Below are 18,178 nucleotides of genomic sequence, written 5' to 3' on the forward strand. Positions count from 1 at the left end.
GAATACACACCAGCTGTCTTCAATATCTGAATTGCATTCAAGTCAAAAAGGATTTAGATATGTTCTACTAGTTCCAGAGGAACAATGGTAGTAGCAAACGGCTGATATGGGCTTTTTGGAAGGAAAACTCTCCTAGTCATTAGAACTGTCCAAAAGGAAATGGGCTGCCTTAGGTTGTATTGGGTCCCTTCAAAGAAGGTTTTCAAGAAAATGCTGGCTGATGTGGTGGGTATGAACTAAGAGAAAATTCTTGTTCAGAGACCAGGTGACCTCTAAAGTACCTAAGCAAGGGACAGCTAAGTGGCAGTGGATAGAGCACTGGCCCTGGAGTCAGGAGTACCTGAGTTCAAATGCGGCCTCAGACATTTCATAATTACCTAGCTGTGTGGCCTGGGGCAAGCCACTTAACCCCATTTGCCTTACAAAAACTTAAAAAAAAAAAAAATTGCCTAGTTGTAAGACTTTGGGCGAGTCACTTAACCTCATTGCCCTAAATAAATAAAATTTTTAAAATAAGTCCCTAGCAACCTGTAATGGTAGTTCTAAATATACATAAAAAAGACAAGCTGTCTTTATACTAGCCCTACTAGAATCACCACTTCCCACAATCTTTTAGTCATTCAGCAAGTACTATAAAAGCATGCTACAAACTTGACCAATTTATTAAGTTTTGATTTAGCACCTTTTTGCTTTGTTTATGGTTAGTATGTGTTAGGCACTTTGGGGCATAAAAAAAGGAACTATGATCAATGTCCACAAGAAGTTTACACCATAATTGAGAAAACCAAACTCTTTTTATGACAAATGAGAGAAAAAAACAAATAGAAAATGAGTACAACATAGGGAAAAGAATACTGAAGGCACAATATAGTGGAGATAAACAAGAATTCTGCATTCACTATCCTTTCTACCATTAAAAACTGTAACTAAATGAAGGCCAGCAGGACACTCAGATGCCTCACAGTAAGGTGAAGGTAAGGCCAAGAGGTCCATTCCAACTCTAAGGCATGGGATCAGACGCTATGGATGAGTACAATCCTGAACCACAAGGCTATAATGAGAAGAAAGGAGACATCCTTGTGGTTATGGTTTGCTAGGGAAAGGCTCAAAGATCTGATGAGATTGGGAGAGCTTTGATGAATGAATAAAATAAGATAAGGGGAAGAGAAGAGTGTAAGACTCATCATGCCTTCAAAGCCAGTTCCCCAGCAATACCATTGAAGAACTCCAGAGCACAGTGAAGTGACTGAATGACGCAGCTGGGAATCAAGGAGACCAAACTTTCAACCCCACCTTTAACAAAACAAGTCTTCTTAGTCAACATTTGGGTAAGTCAAATAGTTCTTGAAGTTTTTTCTCAACTGTGAAACAAGGGAATAAATGTAGGGACTTCCTCAGAGAGCTGGTATGAGTCTCAAATGACACTTTGGGGTGGCTAGGTGGCATAGTGGATAAAGCACTGGCCCTGGAGTCAGGAGTACCTGGGTTCAAATCCGGTCTCAGACACTTAATAATTACTTAGCCTAGTGTGGCCTTGGGCAAGCCACTTAACCAGGTTTGCCTTGCAAAAAACAAAACAAAACAAAATAAATGACACCTTGTATAAAGAAGGTACAATGAAATCTTCTAATAACTACAAAAGTTTCAGTTATCATTAAGCTAGAAAATGCTTAACATGTAAAAACAAGTCAGTTCTTCATAGGAAGGTTGAACAAAGTGTGTTAATAGGGCTTTTTAACACAAAACTCTAAAACTCTTACTTTTTTATTTCAGTGGTATAACCTTATGGACAAAATCAACAAAATCATACACAATTTTCTGGCTTTGAAGTCAAGATACAAACATGAATATTCGATAGCCAAACAAATTGGCAATCACTTTTTTGCTTCTTCTTGGTAATATAAATCAGAGGTGAAAATGTACAAATATATTAGTAGTTAGGCTACTGTCAAATAGCACAAGGCAAATTATCACCAGCTATTAGTAGTAGGTACAGAGAGTTCCAAAGTTAAGAAAATTTTAACTTTTCTTCTTCAAAACAAACCACTAACCAAATTCTTCATTTAAGTTTTTTAAAGTTTCTTAATTTGTATTCTGCAAAACCACAGATTTACACTTAACAGAGAAGCTTTTACAAAGCAGAGGCCATAGTGGAAGGGACCTGATCGAACCAGGTAAAAGCTGTATGCTACCCTCCTCCAAGTAGCACAACCCAGCAAACCAGCTTACAGATATGGTTTCTAAGCAACGAAGACTCAAAACCAACCAACACCAACCGTCGTCATATGAGTCACCTCCAGACCTCTACCAGTGAGCACAAACACTTCCTGTCCAGGAGCTCAGGAAGCATCTCAACTTGAAACAACTAAAAGTCTTTCTAAGGTCAGACTATAAGTCCATCAGACTATAAGTATCCATACCCCAAAATTACTCCAGCATGGTGGAACAGGAATCAAACACAGAAGACGGTAAAATTCTACAACGGAAAAGTGAAGCACTCTCCACAAGAGTTCTGATAAACAGACTTCTATTCTTATCTTAAAGAATCACAGCATGCCAGAGATCAAAGAGCCAACAGTGCAGATTTTCAAAGAAATACAAATCCTATGCCTAGTCAGGTGTCTGGGCACTGAGCACTGCACAAGAAACATCAAGTAATTCTAGGTCAAATCTAGTACTGACACCTTATATATGAGATGCTAACATCCCATCTATCCAAAAGCCTATCAAATGCAGTCCACCTCCCCTCACCCACTCCAATACTCCTCCAGAGAGTCATCAAGCTGCCCTGGGTTATCTGTGTCAACTCCTGACTAATACATGGAAAATACAAAGCCTAACATCTCCTCCTTCCTTTTCTCTCAAGTAGATGAAACAAATGTCATTTTCCTGTCTTCCTTAGCAAGGATATAAGTAGTGAGCTACACATAGATTCAGGGTGGGGTGTGTGTGTGTGTGTGTGTGTGTGTGTGTGTCTCACATACACACACACCAATACACTCCCACTCCTTTCTTCTTTCTCTCTTCCTCAATTACTTCAGGAAAAATCTCTCCCTCTTTTTGTCCCATTTACAAAATAAATGTTTACATTTCTATTAAGCATAAGAAAGGTCCTAGCAATGTACCTCCATTGTAGGAAAGAAAAATAGTTTCAAAATTTTTAATTTTTATTGATTGCTTTTGCCTTTATAACACCTTCATCTCTGAAGATAACCCTTTTCCCTCCCCCAAAAAAGTAAAGAATCCTTTGTAACACAAAACAGAAACAAGGAAAAAAAATCCTATAGCAAAACTAAACAACCAACCAATAAAAGGAAGGGAGGAAGGAAAGAAACAAAGAAGGGAGAGAGGGAGGGAGAACAGGGAAGAGAGAAGGAAGGGCATTTTCTCTTCTGCCTGGTTATTATAATTTCAAGAATTCAGTTTCACTTGTTTAAGTTCTTGTTATATTGGAGATATTGTTTCCCTAGTTGTTTATTTCATTCTGCATCAGTTCACAAAAGTTTTTCATAAAAAAATCATAAATTTTAAATTATATTTGATGGTAATGAATGTGGCGTTAAAAAATACTTCAGTTATATTGAGTTAAAAAGGCTTTTGTGAACTAGCCTGGGATCCTAACCACCTAAGGGTTCCAACACTGGCTTTCAACTCTGCGATCTTGGGTAGGTCATATAATTCCTTAAAGTCTCAGTTTCTTCATCAGTAAAATGGGGGAAAAAAGGTATTTTTTAGCTTCTCTTACATAGCTATTGTAAGACTCACTTAAGAAAACTGCAAAATGCCTTGTCACATAAAGAATGACTTAACAACTATTATTAAAAACACGGTTTCTACAGAAAATGACCTTGAAGCTTTTATGACAGTCTATTTTGCAGGCAAGGATAATTCATATCTGCTTTAACCAAATACACCAAGATATATTTTCATGGGAGAAGACTATGGTCTTTTTCAGCAACACCAGTCTAAGAGTTTGTTAGTTTTTTTCCCAAGCTTCTTTTTAATTACCATAAATAGATGAACTTATCAAAATGCTTCTGAGCCTGGCTGTGTTTTCAACCTGCATCCCAGAATGGAACGGAGTCTCACAAAGCACTTCTGAGTTGTGGGCAGGGGCTAGACCACCAAATCAAAATGAGAAAAAAACCTGTCCTTGGTGCTGGCTATTGGGTCTATCTGGACTTTCCTCCCAAGTAAACAACTTCAATGAGATCACTCTAAATGGAAAAGCCCAATTCTGCTAAAGTTACTCCTCTCTAACTCATTGTGAAGTCTAAAATCCAGATCAAGTACTTTCACAATCTGAGACCCAACCTGCCCAATCTAGCCTCTCTCTTCATCCCAATCAAACAAAACTATTCTCCATTCTTCTCTTGCCATCTCCAGTATTCTTGACTTTGCTCATGCTTTCCCCTATGTAAATCAATTCCCTAGACCATTTCTGAAATTCCTCTCTTCAATGCCCAGTTCAGCTGCTGCTTCTACTATCCATGAAACTTTCCCCTCACCAACCCCATACTCTTTGAAATAAAGATGATTTCATCCTCCTCAAATTTCTCAAAGCACTATGAATTTACCTCACTCTTTTATAACTAATATATGAAATTATTTGTTTAGCTGTCTTTCCCCACTTCAATTATAAGTTTGAAAGAGGTGTTAAGTCTTTTTTTTTCAATTTATTTAAGGCAATGGGGTTAAGTGACTTGCCCAAGGTCACACTATTAAGTGTCTGAGGCTGGATTTGAACTCAGGTTCTTATAATTCCAGTGCTTGGGCTCTATCCACTGCAATTCCCAGCTGCTCAAGGTGTTAAATCTTAAACTAGATCTTTAGTGAATGGATGGATTTATTCACAAAAGAGAATTTCTTCATACCTTCCAGAATGAGATGATCACTTATAGGTAAGTAGTCAGAAACATTTTTGTATATAGATCAATGAGAAAGAATAAATTCCTGAAGAACCATGTTCAAGAGAGACTTCATAGAAAAAGGGTCACCTTGAGTCATGAACTAATCTAACCATTCTAGAGAGCAATTTGGAGCTTCTCCAAGGGCAATCAAACTGTGTTTACCATTACAAGGTCTGCATTCCCAAAGAGAATACAGTCCTTATACAAATTTGTACAAAAATATAGCAGCAATTTTTGTGGGGGAAAAGAATTGGAAACTGAGAGAAGGTCCAACAAATGGAGAATAGCTGAACAAGTTGTGATATATGAATGCAATGATATAATACTGTATTTTTAAGAAAAAATAAGCAAAAACCTGAAAAAGACTTACATGAACTGATGCTGAGTGAAGTGAGCAGAACCAGGAGAATCTAAACAGTAACACTGTGTGATGATCAACTGTGACTGACTAGGCAATACAATGATCCAAGACAATTCCAAAAACTCATTACAGAAAATACCATCCACATTCAGAAAAAGAACTATGTAGTTCAAATGCAGACTGAAGTACACTACTTTTCTTTTATGATTTTTCCTTTTTGTTCTGTTTCTTCTTTCATAAAATGACTGATGTGGAAATATATTTACATGATTGCACACATATAACCTATATCAGATTGCTTGCTCTCTTGGAGATGAGAGGGAGGGAGGGGAAAAAAATTTGAAGCTCAAAATGTTATTAAAAGTGAATACTGGGGCAGCTAGGTGGTGCAGTGGATAAAGCACTGGCCCTGGAGTCAGGAGTACCTGGGTTCAAATCTGGTCTCAGACACTTAATAATTACCTAGCCATGTGGCCTTGGGCAAGCCACTTAACCCCATTGCCTTGCAAAAACCTAAAAAAAAATAAAAATGAATACTGGGGGGAAAAAAAAGGAAAAAAAATAGAAAGGGCCACTTCTTATGCTAGAAGTCTCAAACCTGACAAAAATCTAAGAACTGATAAAAGAAAATGTTCTAAGTTTTAGCAAATCAAGTACTGCAGTCTTATTTGGTGAACTTTGATAAGAAGAATAATCCTAACTGATCACTCATATATCATGTGAAGCTGCATAATTTAAATCAAAACAGTTGATAAACTAATGATTTCAAAAATGATAAATATTCTTCCCAAATGAAAACAAAAATAATCACTGTATTTATGGCACTGAGGAAAAACTGGGTAGAATGGATAAAATAAAATATTCTCAAGGGAATAAAGTATGCTTAAGCATTGAAAAACACAGATCTCAAATGGAGAAGATTTGGAACCTAGCCCTAATTCTGAAAGCTATGCTGCAAGAGGTGGGTCTCCTGAACTAAATGATCTAAATGATTTTGGGGGGGTCCTTCAAGTTTTTTAAACCTAAGTTCATTCCCTCCACAGGCATACATACCAAAAAGAAGTTCACAATAAGCCAAGTTCCTCATCCCACTTTGCTGCCAATTATGTTTTTCTTACCTCTTTGCTTCCTCTAGGTGACAAAGGTACTCATAAGCCACATTTTGGCGTCTCCTCTCATCCATCTCCTCTGCAGTGAGCCTTTCATTATCCAAGACAGCTAAAAAAATAAAAGAAATTATATAAACATGGGAGTCTATAACTTTCATAAGATATATAAGAAAGCCAGGGCGGTTGGGGCAGCTGGGTAGCACCATCCCTGAGTTCAAATCTGCCCTCAGACGCTTAATAATAACCTAGCTGTGTGACCTTGGGCAAGTCACTTAACCCCGCTGCTTTGAAAAAAGAAGCCAGATCAGCAGGTCTTGTTTTAGCTTGGTAACAGTGTTGCCAGGTATAATATAAATATAAAGATGTTATTCATGCAAGAACTTTGGGTCGAACCTGTTATTGTCTTTTTCATTTTTATTTGACTTTAATAGTGTTGAAGGGTTTTTAACCAACTCAGTCTAATATATGAGAGTCTTCTGTCCAATCATAACGTGAAAGTAAAACCCCTATGTCATCATAAGGGATGGGCTCTTTCCCCCAAAGAAGGAACTAGGCTGGGTCTCCTTTTCCCTTTCTGGGCAGATATCATAATGCCCCAAAGCCCTGGAGAGCAGAATTGACAGATTTAATAAGGAAGCGCACTCCCTGCCCCTGCACTTGCTACTTTGCGGATCTTGGGGAAGAGAAGGCTCTGCCCCTCAAAGGCTCAGTCCGGCTCCCCCACTTTTGCAAGAAGCGCGTGTGGGGGAGAAGTGGCCGTGTGCCTTTGGCCTTGGCGGGTGGCGGGGTGCTGCTGTTCCCCTGGCCGGCTCGGGGGAGAGGGGCGCCCCGGACAAGGGGGAAATCGCGGGCGCTGCGACGCCTCGGGTCCAGAAATCATCTCCCGGTTAGAGCCAAGCCAACAGCAGCCGGGCCGGGCTGCGCGGGCGCGGAGAGTCGGCCCCCGGGGCCCCCCAGGGTCCCCCCGCGCCCCCCGCCCGCCCGGCGGTCCTGGTCCCCGGGGCTCGAGCGCACGAGGCCACGGAGGAGCGGCTTTGCAGAGCGGCCCCGGCCCGGCCCCGCGCGGGCTCCCCCGGCCCGGCCCGGCCCCCGCCCCGCGCGGGCTCCCCCGGCCCGGCCCCCGGCCCGGCCCCCGCCCCGCCGCCCCGCTCCATCTGACAGGCGGAAGTGTCAGGGCGGCCGCTCGCGGGGTGCGGCCGGGGCTGGGGGGCCGCGGCCCCGGGGCCCTGGGGAGGGCGCGGCCCCGGCCCGGCCCGACCCGCGGGCCCAGGCTCCGGGCCGGGGCCGCGCCGCCCTCCCGCGCCCGCCCGGCCCCGCACTCACAGCCGTAGTGCGGCCGGACCACCGCCGGCCCGTCCACTTCGTCCGCGGCGGACATGACGGCGGGGCGAGACGCGCGCGGCGGAGCCTCGGGGCGCGGAGCGGCGGCGGCGGCGGCGGCGGCTTCCCGGGCGCGGCAGGGCAGCGGCGGCGGCGGCGGAGGCGCTGGGTGTGCCCGGGCCCGGCCCCGCCCGAGCCGCGGCCCCGGGAGAGGAAGGGGCGGGGCGGGCGGGGGCGGGGCGGGCGGGCCGGGGGCGGGGCGGGAGGGCGGGCCGGGGGCGGGGCTGCGGCCTCGCCCCGCCCACCCTCCCGGAGGCCGCGGGCCGGGCGGCGCCACGCCCCCTACGGCGGCCGGGCCGGGCCGCACTCCCTCGGCCGCGGCCGCGCTCCGGCCCCGCGCCTTTAGCCGCCTCCTCGCGCCGCGGCGCCCCCGGGCGTGGCCCGCGCCTGCGTCCGCGGGGGAGGGGCGCGGGGCCGGGCCTGGGGGCCGCGGGGGAGGGGCGCGGGGCCGGGCCTGGGGGCCGCGGGGGGGGGGGGGGAGGCCCCGCGGGGCACCACCTGTGGGCCGGGAGGGGGCTCCGGGGCCCCGGCGTCACCCGCCGGCCGGGCCCCCGCGGGCCGGGCCCCCGGGGTCTGCAGCCTGCCCCATCGGCCGGCGCACTGGCCCTTACCTCCCGCTGCCCCTCTGCACCCCACGGACATGCCCTGGGCCCCCGTTTTCACCGCGGAGCCGGGGAAGAGCCAGGCCAGGGCCGCCCAGCCCGCGCCCGGGGCCTCCTGCCCGGGAGCCGACCCCACCTGGCCAGTCCCTTCTGGCCTTAAAATTACCCCCTCCTTTAAAAGTGAGCTGGCTGAGCTCCCCGTCGGGTATAGACACCCCGAGGGAAAGGGGAGAAGAGGGGCACGGGGGCAGGAGAGGGCACAGCGCGGCCTTCGCTTCTTGCGAGGCGCTGGCATGGGGCGCTCTGCCCGCGCCCGGGTGACGCCGGGACTCCGGGGCGGGATGCGGGCTTGGCGCCCCTTGGCCCCAGGGCGGGCGCTCTGCCCACGGTGCCACCCGGATGCCCCACAGCACACTTTAGAAGAGGGACAGCGTGAAAGGAGACAGAAATACAGTAGATGGGCAACCGCAATCCGACATGAAGAGCTGCTGGTGTCGGAGCACAGACTCACGCTCGCTCTTTTTCTCTTTCTTTCACTTCATTTCTCATGAGGTTTTATAGTTCTGTGGGGGGAGGGGTCCTGTTTACTCTTACAACAAGAATATTTTAATCATGCGTCTATTAAAGAAAATTAAAAACAAAATTTAAACATTTAAAAAATGAGATAGTTGAACTATTTGACTTTGTTAAGATCTCTTCTGGCTCTAAGTCCCTCGTCAAATAAGACAGATAAAATATAGGATGTTCCAAAAGTCTTAGTGAAGCTTTAACTTATTCATCAAAACTTAAAACTGCCCTAAAACTTTTGGGATACTTCACATAGGTAAATCACCTTGCTTTATAAAAACACTATTATATAGTGCTCGAGTTCTATGTAAGTGCCAGCTATTAGTACTATCCAATGACAGAACCCATCATCTCTTCTAAAGACATCAAGATTCTAGGATCCTACTATAATATCAGCTAGGAGATTCAGTGGCTTGAAGTCAGCAAGATTCATCTTCAGGAGTTCCAATCTGGCCTCAGATACATGCCTGCTGGGTGACTCAACTCACTTAATCCCATCTGCCTCAGCTTTTTCATCTGTACGATCTAGAGAAAGAAATGACAAACCACTGTAGCATCCTTGCCAAGAAAATTCTAAATGGGGTCATGAGTCAACCGACAAAAGCATATAACTGAAATTGTCAGCATACATATTTAATATATTATTTGGTGATATATTAATTTGGGGGTCAAAATATATAAAATTATATTATAGGTTATAGGATAGCACCTCCTGTGTACAACCCAGTTCCCATGAATAGATTTCAAGGGGTCTGTAAACCTGGGTCAGAGAAAAATTACATCTTTATTTTCTTATACCATTAATTAAAATTTAATTTCTTCAATTATTTAAACCTCTTATTGTGAGATGGGGTCCACATAAGTTTTATCAGACTGTAAGACATCTATCACACACACACACACACACACACACACACACACACACACACACACACACACACACCATTAAAAACTGAATTACAGGACACAGAACAAGAAAGACCCTAACTGATTTTACAGTCAGGTTGTCCTTGTGGTCCTGGGCCATTCTGGACTCAGAATTTGTTCTGCTGAATTATGAATATAACAAGGTCTGTGTGTTTTTCTTTTCTGTTATCCATTGGAAGGATAGGAGAGCAAAGATGCACAGAGATAAGGAAAAGAAAACAGAGTCATGAGGCAACTTTAAAAAATACAAAAAAAAAAAGAGAAGAGAATGAAAACCAGAACAAGCCACAAAAAAAAAAAAAGGAAGATAACTTTTTTTTGGCTAGGCAATGGGGTTGTGATTTGCTGTATCCACTGGGCCACCTAGCCACCCCAGTAAGATAGTGTTCAAAGTTAAAAGGTTAAATTTATTATATACCTGAAAGCAAACTGCACAAAATAAAAATTTTCAGTGTTCATGTGCCATTTTCTTATTCTGTTTGACAGTGTATATGTGTATAACAATGCCCATTTCATTTGGTGTTCAGAATAGTTTTAAAAATTAAAACAAAGTAATACATTTGTATGAGCCCTGGCACAGAGGTAGTAGGCATATAATCAGACATGACCCCTTAGTGTTCCCAGAGGTAAGATGGTAGCTGACATCCCATTGATTTATAGCTTTGTCCACTCACTCATTAAATACTTCACAGATTGTCTCTGGCAGCTTCTAACTTGTCCAAGTAGTCACCAACTAAAAAGACTTTGGTACATGGAATGAGTGCAAGGGGGAATCCAGGCATGCTTTGTTTGAGTTCCTGAATTGAATTTGTTGCTGTTCAGTTGTTTTAGTACTATTCAATTCTTTGTGAATCTGTTTGACATTTTTTTCTTTCGGTGGGAAGGCATTAATAATAGTTTAGTTATTTCCAAACTATTTATTAAGGCAAATTTTAAGTAATTTATTTAACTTTTGAGTCTCAGATTTTCTCTCCCCTTCATTAACCTCCCTTCCTTGAGACAGTAAGCAATTTTATATGTTATACATATAAAATCATGTAAAATATATTTCCATATTAACCATGTTGCAAAAGAAAACACAAAAAGAAAAAATAAAAATGGAAAATAGTATTCTTCAATCTACATTCAGATTCCATAGTTCTTTCTCTGAATGTGGTTGGCATTTTTCATTGAGTGCTTTGGAATTTTCTTGGATCATTGTATTACTGAGAATAGCTAAGTCACCATACAATATTGCTGTTCCTGTGTACAATCATCCCCTGGTTCTGCTTACTTCACTTTGCATTTCTTTCCATATTTTTCCAAAACCACAGCCTGCCCATCATTTCACAATGGTATTCTATTACATTCATATAGCACAACTTGTTCAGCCATTCCCAAGCTTCTCCTCAGTTTCCAATTCTTTGTCACCACAAAAAACTGCTACAAATATTTTTGAACAAATAAGTCCTTTTTCCTTTTTTAAAAATCTCTGAGCTACAGACTTAACTGGTGCTGCTGGATCAAAGGGTTTGCAGAGTTTTATAGTCCTTTGGGCATGGTTCCCATTTGGGATTTTCTTGGCTGAGATACTGGAGTGATTTTCTTTCTCTGGTTCATTTTACAGAGAAGGAAGTAAGGCAAACAAAATTAAGTGACTTACCCAGGGCCACATAGCTAGAAAATGTCTGAGGCTGGAAGATGAGTCTTCTTGACTCCAGGCCCAGTACTCTATTTACTGTGCCAGCTAGCTGCCATTAAATAGTAATTATTGCTATATTAGAAGTCTGTGTTGGACAGTTCGATAACAATCATTAGTTGTTGGATGGTGCAATGCCAACCAATATCTTTTCAGAACCACTGGAAAGAAAAACCAAACCAAACCAAACCAACCAAGCATTTTTATAGTGCTTCCCTACTTAAACTCAAAGGTACTCGGTCTCTTGGGTCACAGATCCAGGCTAAATAGCCACCCAATAGTTGTTTTAATTACCAGCAGGTAAGTGCAAAGTCATGGAGACATTTGCTGTCATTGGAGAAGAATTGAATCCACAAAGTCTAACAAAACTCCTATATTCAAAAGAGTTGGGATTAGGGGTGGCTAGGTGGTGCAGTGGATAGAGCACCAGCCTTGGAGTCAGGAGTACCTGAGTTCAAATCCGACTTCAGACACTTGATAATTACCTAGCCCTGTGGCCTAGGGCAAGCCACTTAACCCCATTGCCTTGAAAAATCTAAAAAAAAAAAAGAAGTTGGGATTCACAATACCCAGAAGCAGAGTAGTTTAATTCTGAAAGTCCAGCACATACAGACCACAGGTCAGACATTGAAGGTTGATTAGGATGGGGATGATTAGGTAGAATGTGCTATAGTGAACCTTTCCTGCCACATCTACAATGGCACTAGGCTAGTCAGTGGAAGGACTTAGATGTCTCTAGTATCCAGTGTCTGAATTTTAAGGAGTGAGCTCAACCTAAAGTCCCCTGCACCGTCACTCCTCAGATACCGCCCCCTTTCTAAATGCAAGGTCAGAGAAAAAGAAGGGCGATGTCAAGTTTGGCTTCCAACTAAAGGAAGCAGAGAGATATAACACACTTGGTCACTTCCTAAAATTTGAACTAAAAGACTCAAAAGTCAGAAATAGTTTGGGGATAGAGGAAGCAAGATGGTAAGAGAAGAATTCTCATTAAATTTGGTTTGCCCTTACCAACAACTGTTATTTGTAAGTAATAAACTAGCAGTAGCAAGAAATATTTAAAGGGTCCTACCAGAAAGAAGATGATAAAGAGAAGGAAAAAAACAACCATTGAGAACTTTAGAACCACATCCCAAGTACCTGTTCCATGCCATGAGGAACCTAATTTCAGGTCCAGGGTTCAAAATATTAGTCCTACCAGAAGGATGTTAGAAACTTTATTGTTTCCTATACTCTTTGGCCACTCATAGGATGCATAGCTGTGGGGAACCATACAAAGTAATTTGTGCCTTCCTTAGAATGATAGATGTATGTAATATTATTTGCACATCTTCCTAGATGAAGAGCAGAACTAAGTCTGTTTTATCCATTTCTGGGGTGAAATTACTCCATTTTGCCAAGAATACATTATTAGGATTTATTAAAATTTACCAAGTTCAGGGAAGTGGCATGGCCTTGCCATTAGGATGGGAACTATGACCTGACTTGATTGGATAAATCCCTATTACTCACATCCTCTACACTTTTGTGAACTAGTATAGCTACTCAAAGAAGACAGAACTGGAGAATAGAATGTCCTCCACTCTTTGAGAACTAAAGAGAGCTTGGTAATTCTTCTCAACAGAGTGAAGAACCTTAACTATCAGAATGAATATGAATCTTACCTAACCTCTAACCCTTCCAATGAAATGGCATCAGGTGTGTGGCAAGTGGCACCACTCCTTGATCAAATATAGAATACTGTCTCATAACCTGAACTACTATTGACAAGTAAATAGGTATGTACTAAAAGTAGTAGCAACCATAAATGGGATTAGCCATTTTGCTAGATGAAGGGAGGCAGCTTGGTGGTTACTTCCACTCAGGCCAATCTACTGTAGATGACTGTAGAAAATCCCTTAAAAAAACTGATCATGTCAACCTTAATGGACTTGTTCAACTCATCAGTGCAATAATCAGGAACAATTTGTGACGGAGAGTACCATCTGTATCCAGAGAAAGAATTGTGGAGTTTAAACAAAGACCAAAGACTATTACCTTCCATTTTTTAAGGAAAAAGGTTGTCTTAGGGCAGCTAGGTGGTACAGTGGATAGAGCACCGGCCCTAGAGTCAGGAGAACCTGAGTTCAAATGCAGTCTCAGTCACTTACCTAGCTGTGTGGCCTTGGGCAAGCCACTTAACCCCACTGCCTTGCCAAAAAATAAAAAAGGTTGTCTTATGTACTACATAATTTTGCTATCTCTAATATTTTATTTTTTCCTCAAGGATATGTTTTTTTCTCTCAACACATTCAATTTTGATCAATACATAGCATGGAAGAAATGTACAGATTATCAGAATAACTTCTGAGGGGGGGGAGGGGGGGAAGTGTAAAATTCAAAACCTTACCAAAAAATGAAAGGCAGAAACTACTATTGTATATAATTGGAAAACAAATAAAATGTTTATATAATTAAAAAAAGAAATAACTGACGGAGAGAAGAATAAGGTACTGCGATATTCTCTAATTTATCAGAGGTTAACCCACAAGGAGAACAGTAATGGTTGTACCTGTGATGTCAAATACAATAAAACTCTCTGGGACCATAAAAAAACAGTCATGTTAAGTCATGATGCTGGGTCTGAATAGAGCTAGCTATTCACCATGGCTCCTTGCCCTATTGAAATGGAGGAACAGTGTCAAGATTCCTGGAGAAATCTCTCCACACTGTGCAATAAGGGGTTTTCTCCTATAACATAAGGGTTGCCCAGGTAGAACATAACACAGTACTTACCAGAGCTATGGGGAGTAATTTCAGTTGAGATCCACTACAAATTCTATTTTAGTAGCACAATGGATAGTCCTGAAGTCTGAAGAACCTAAGTTCAAATCCTGCCTCCTACAATTAATTGCTGTGTGACCCTAGGTAAGTCATTTAATCCTGACTGCCTCCAATTAAAAAAAAAATCATGGGGACAACTAGGTGGCTACAGTGGATAAAGTGCCCCCCTGGAGTCAGGAGGACCTGAGTTCAAATGTGGCCTCAGACACTTAATAATTGCCTGGCTGTGTGACCTTGGCCAAATCACTTAACCCTTTTGCCTTAAAAAAAAAATCCTACTTGACCAGAAGAGAAGCTGTGTGGTGTGATGATAAAGGAACAGCCTTGGAATCAGGAAGACCTGAGTTCAGATCCTGCCTCTGACACATAGTGACACTGACACTGTGACCTTGGGCTAAATACTTCAACCCTAAGGCTCTGTAAGTTACAGAGAAGTTGCTGACATGTATCAATGGAGAGAATTCCTACATCTGGAGTTGATAAAATCTCAAGTCTAGACTAAAAAATTTTAAAACAAGTAAGAATCTGTGGAAAAATCTTCTGATCATCTGGCAAAAGGATCTGAGGAACTTGTAGCACTATGAGAACATAGAGCTGCCAACTCCACCCTGCTTCCGGAGCTACTCATTAACTTCCTTCAAGTCCACAAGTGTTCACCAGAGCATTGTTAGCTCTGCAGAAATTTGAAGATTTACAGTGGTGCCCAGGGTTCTGCCAACAATTTGTTTCCTGACAGTAAAACACAATTGAACCCATAAGAGGAAGGAGATCATGTGTGCTGGTAATTTAAAGCTATCACGGGGACCTAGAAAAGAACCTTCCTGAGCAAAGGAGGTTTGTGCCAGGGGTCTGATCAGGGAAGGTCAAGCTATTTCCATTGGACAAAGATTTATAAGCACCTACCATGAATGAGCAAGACACTCTATTAGCTACTGAGAGTACAAAGTCAAAAATGAAAGCCTCTGTCTTCAGGACCCTTGATGATTTTTGTCCTTTGTTGTCAAAGAAGACCATGACATCAGGAAGGTGATGCTATGACATGCAAGAGAGTTGGATTTAAATGAGGAGGCATTGTGCAACGTCACCAGCCTCACTTTCTCCTTCAGAGCTATCTGGGTCCAGTGGCCAGAATGACTAGAGACGGCCCTGGATGTAGTGGAAGACGTTAACCTTTTAAAGCTGATAGATTGATGTTTGTCTCAAAGTCCTTATATGCTAGGGAACCTTAGAATTCTGAGAGAGTACATTACAAGCTGAGGGGAAAGGCTATTCAAAGGTGCAAGATGAAACACTGAGTTCAGAGTATAGCAAGTTTATTTGGCTAGAGCCTAGGGTCAAGACTATGAAGAGAGTAAAGTGGGTTTGGGCAGTGATGAAATGAAAGAACAGGGACAGAGTGGAAGAAATGGAAGCCATTGGTGATGACAAATAGCTTTAGGAGTGAGACAAAGGTAGAAATGGAAGGATGGGAGATTATGATCACCCTGTGTGGAGTGCTGATGAGAAGTATATAGAGTACCTTGCAAACCTTAAATCCTACATAAGTGTTAGCCATTCTAGTAGTGTAAAAGGTGTAAGCAGATGGGCAGAATGGAAGTAGAGGTCACTGAAGGTGAAGAGGCTGATGAAGAGACGTGTATGACAGTCACAAAGGATAGGATAAGGACAAGAGTTGAGATAAGAGAAGAGAGGAAGACTAGGAGCTTAAGTGAAGAGATAATCTGGTAGAAGATCACAAGGAAAATTTCCCAGGGTGATCTGGATAGAAGCAGGGAACCTCATAGGGAGGGAAATTGTTGAGTGATGAAGTCAGAGGAATAAACAAATGAATAAGTGAATGAATGAAAAAAGCATTCATTAGGCCTTGATTTACTATAATGTAAAGCATTGTACTAATCTCTGGAGATTTAAGAAGAAAAGTAAAACAGCACCTGCCCTCCCCACATCCAACAGAGAAGATACACATAGGAGGTTCAATTGGAACTAAGGTAGAAAGACTCATTGAACGGAAGCAAACAGATGAGATTGCATCTTTTTTCATGCTATTTCCAATATGTTTTTTAATTTAAAATTTGACAGAGCCAAGAACTTTGGTAAAGAGTATTTTAATAGTTGTGGCATCTGAAGAAAGTCACATTTCCAGAAGGTTTGTTCCCCTTTGCTGCAGGATTGATAGTCTGAATGGTACTGTCATTTGAAAATGATCTACTTATAGACTGAAATTCATTGGCAATTGTTATTGGTGGTAAGGATTGTAAGCCTTCTCTCCAAAAGGCTGGCTCCCCTTGATGTTGGCTGTAGGGACCAGGCTGGAATTAGGACAGATAGACTGAGAGACACAGCAGTTTCCCAGATTCTTCACCTTTGTCTGCTGGCTTCCTCTACAATGATCCAAGGAAAGGTGGTACTTGACATGATGGTAGTGGTTCGACACTTGATATGATGGTAATGGTTTGACTCACTTGGCACAATGTCCTCTCCTGTCTTTCTCTTAGGACACTTTGCTGCTTCAGCCAAGCTTGTTTGCCCATGGCAAAAATACCGTTACAAAACAAAGAGTATTCTAATGTTTCTTCCAGACCCATTGAGTTGAGGACCATAGAGAAAACCTGGCTGCCAATGGAAGAGGGTGGTAAAGGAAGAAATTCCTTTCAGGAAAAGCCAATGATGCTGCTTTCCCAGAATGTGGCCTCTAGAATGGAATACTTGTTCATTCTGAACACTCATTATTAATAGGCAATACCAATTATCCTACATAAATCTTAACAGCCCATACTTTGTAACCTATCCTACCTTTTAGTGACCTCCAATTTTAATTATTTAGGAACTAATATTGCAATTATACTATTATAGATATAAAGAGAGATCTCTGATTCAGGGAAAAGCTTGTGGTCATTTAAGGCAATGGGTATTTCCAACCTCAATCCAGTCTATTGTCTTCCTCTTATTCCATTCTGGACCTATCTATCTAACACACATATGTGTATATAGAAGACACACACACAAATGAACCAATCCTGTGGGTCATATATCATGAGAGTGATAACCAAGGTACAATCGGCATGCTCTCTTTCTATCAATACAGATTTACAAGAAGGATCCCAGGACATGGAGAGCTTATTGGATGATGCAGATAAAGGTAACCCAGAATGAAGAATGAATGGGCAGTGATCTATACTGTTGAAAAGAAACATTCACATAGATGAGATTTCAGATCTGTGAAGATTTTGAGGAAAGGTTGGAGAACAGCACGAACTTTTGCTCACATACTTTTCTCCCTTCCTTTCTCTCTATCCTCTCTCCTTCCATCTCTCCCTCTCTCGTTGTCTGTCTGTCCTTGCTTTCTTCTTTCCCATCTCTTTCCCTCTTCTCTATTTTCTTCTTTCCTCCCTCTCTCTCCTCTCCTCTCTCCTCTACTCTCTCTGTCTTTCTCTTTCTCCTTCTCCAGAGGGAGCGGCCTATAGACCACATAGAAATATCCTAAGGATATAATCCTACATTGAAATCTGGCTGACCAAAGGGTTGCCACAGAGATTTAGCCACGTTTCAAGGATTCTGACTTCATTAACTATGGGAGAGTTTCTGGGATTGAAAGAGAGAGAGAGACAGAGAGACAGAGACAGAGAGAGAAGGAAAAGAAAGCTGTGATCCAGAGGTAGAAAGTTAGGTCTCCTTCATCTTGAGGCCTTGTGGACTTTCTCAGTTAAACATTCAGCACAGAATTTGCCCTTGTATTCCCTCCCCTTCAAAGATTCTGAAAGAAGTCCATACTGCTGCCCCAGTGGTAACCAGCCCAGTTGACAACATAATTGAGACAGACAAGA

General features: G+C 42.6%; 1 protein-coding gene across 1 annotated transcript in view; it reads right to left on the reverse strand.

The window, feature by feature from the left end:
• The window catches only part of IQGAP1 (IQ motif containing GTPase activating protein 1), a 123,286-nt gene extending 115,476 nt beyond the window's left edge, over positions 1-7,810 (reverse strand). Inside the window, exons 1-2 of the mRNA XM_074232604.1 lie at positions 7,704-7,810; positions 6,390-6,489 (exon numbers count right to left, since the gene is read on the reverse strand). Coding sequence (XP_074088705.1) covers positions 6,390-6,489; positions 7,704-7,758 — 155 coding nt within the window. The 5' untranslated portion in view covers positions 7,759-7,810. The remainder of the gene's footprint in view (positions 1-6,389; positions 6,490-7,703) is intronic.
• Between the last annotated feature and the right edge of the window lie 10,368 nt (positions 7,811-18,178).

This window comes from Macrotis lagotis, chromosome 4, assembly GCF_037893015.1.
Source record: "Macrotis lagotis isolate mMagLag1 chromosome 4, bilby.v1.9.chrom.fasta, whole genome shotgun sequence".
In the NCBI taxonomy this organism is placed as follows: domain Eukaryota; kingdom Metazoa; phylum Chordata; class Mammalia; order Peramelemorphia; family Peramelidae; genus Macrotis; species Macrotis lagotis.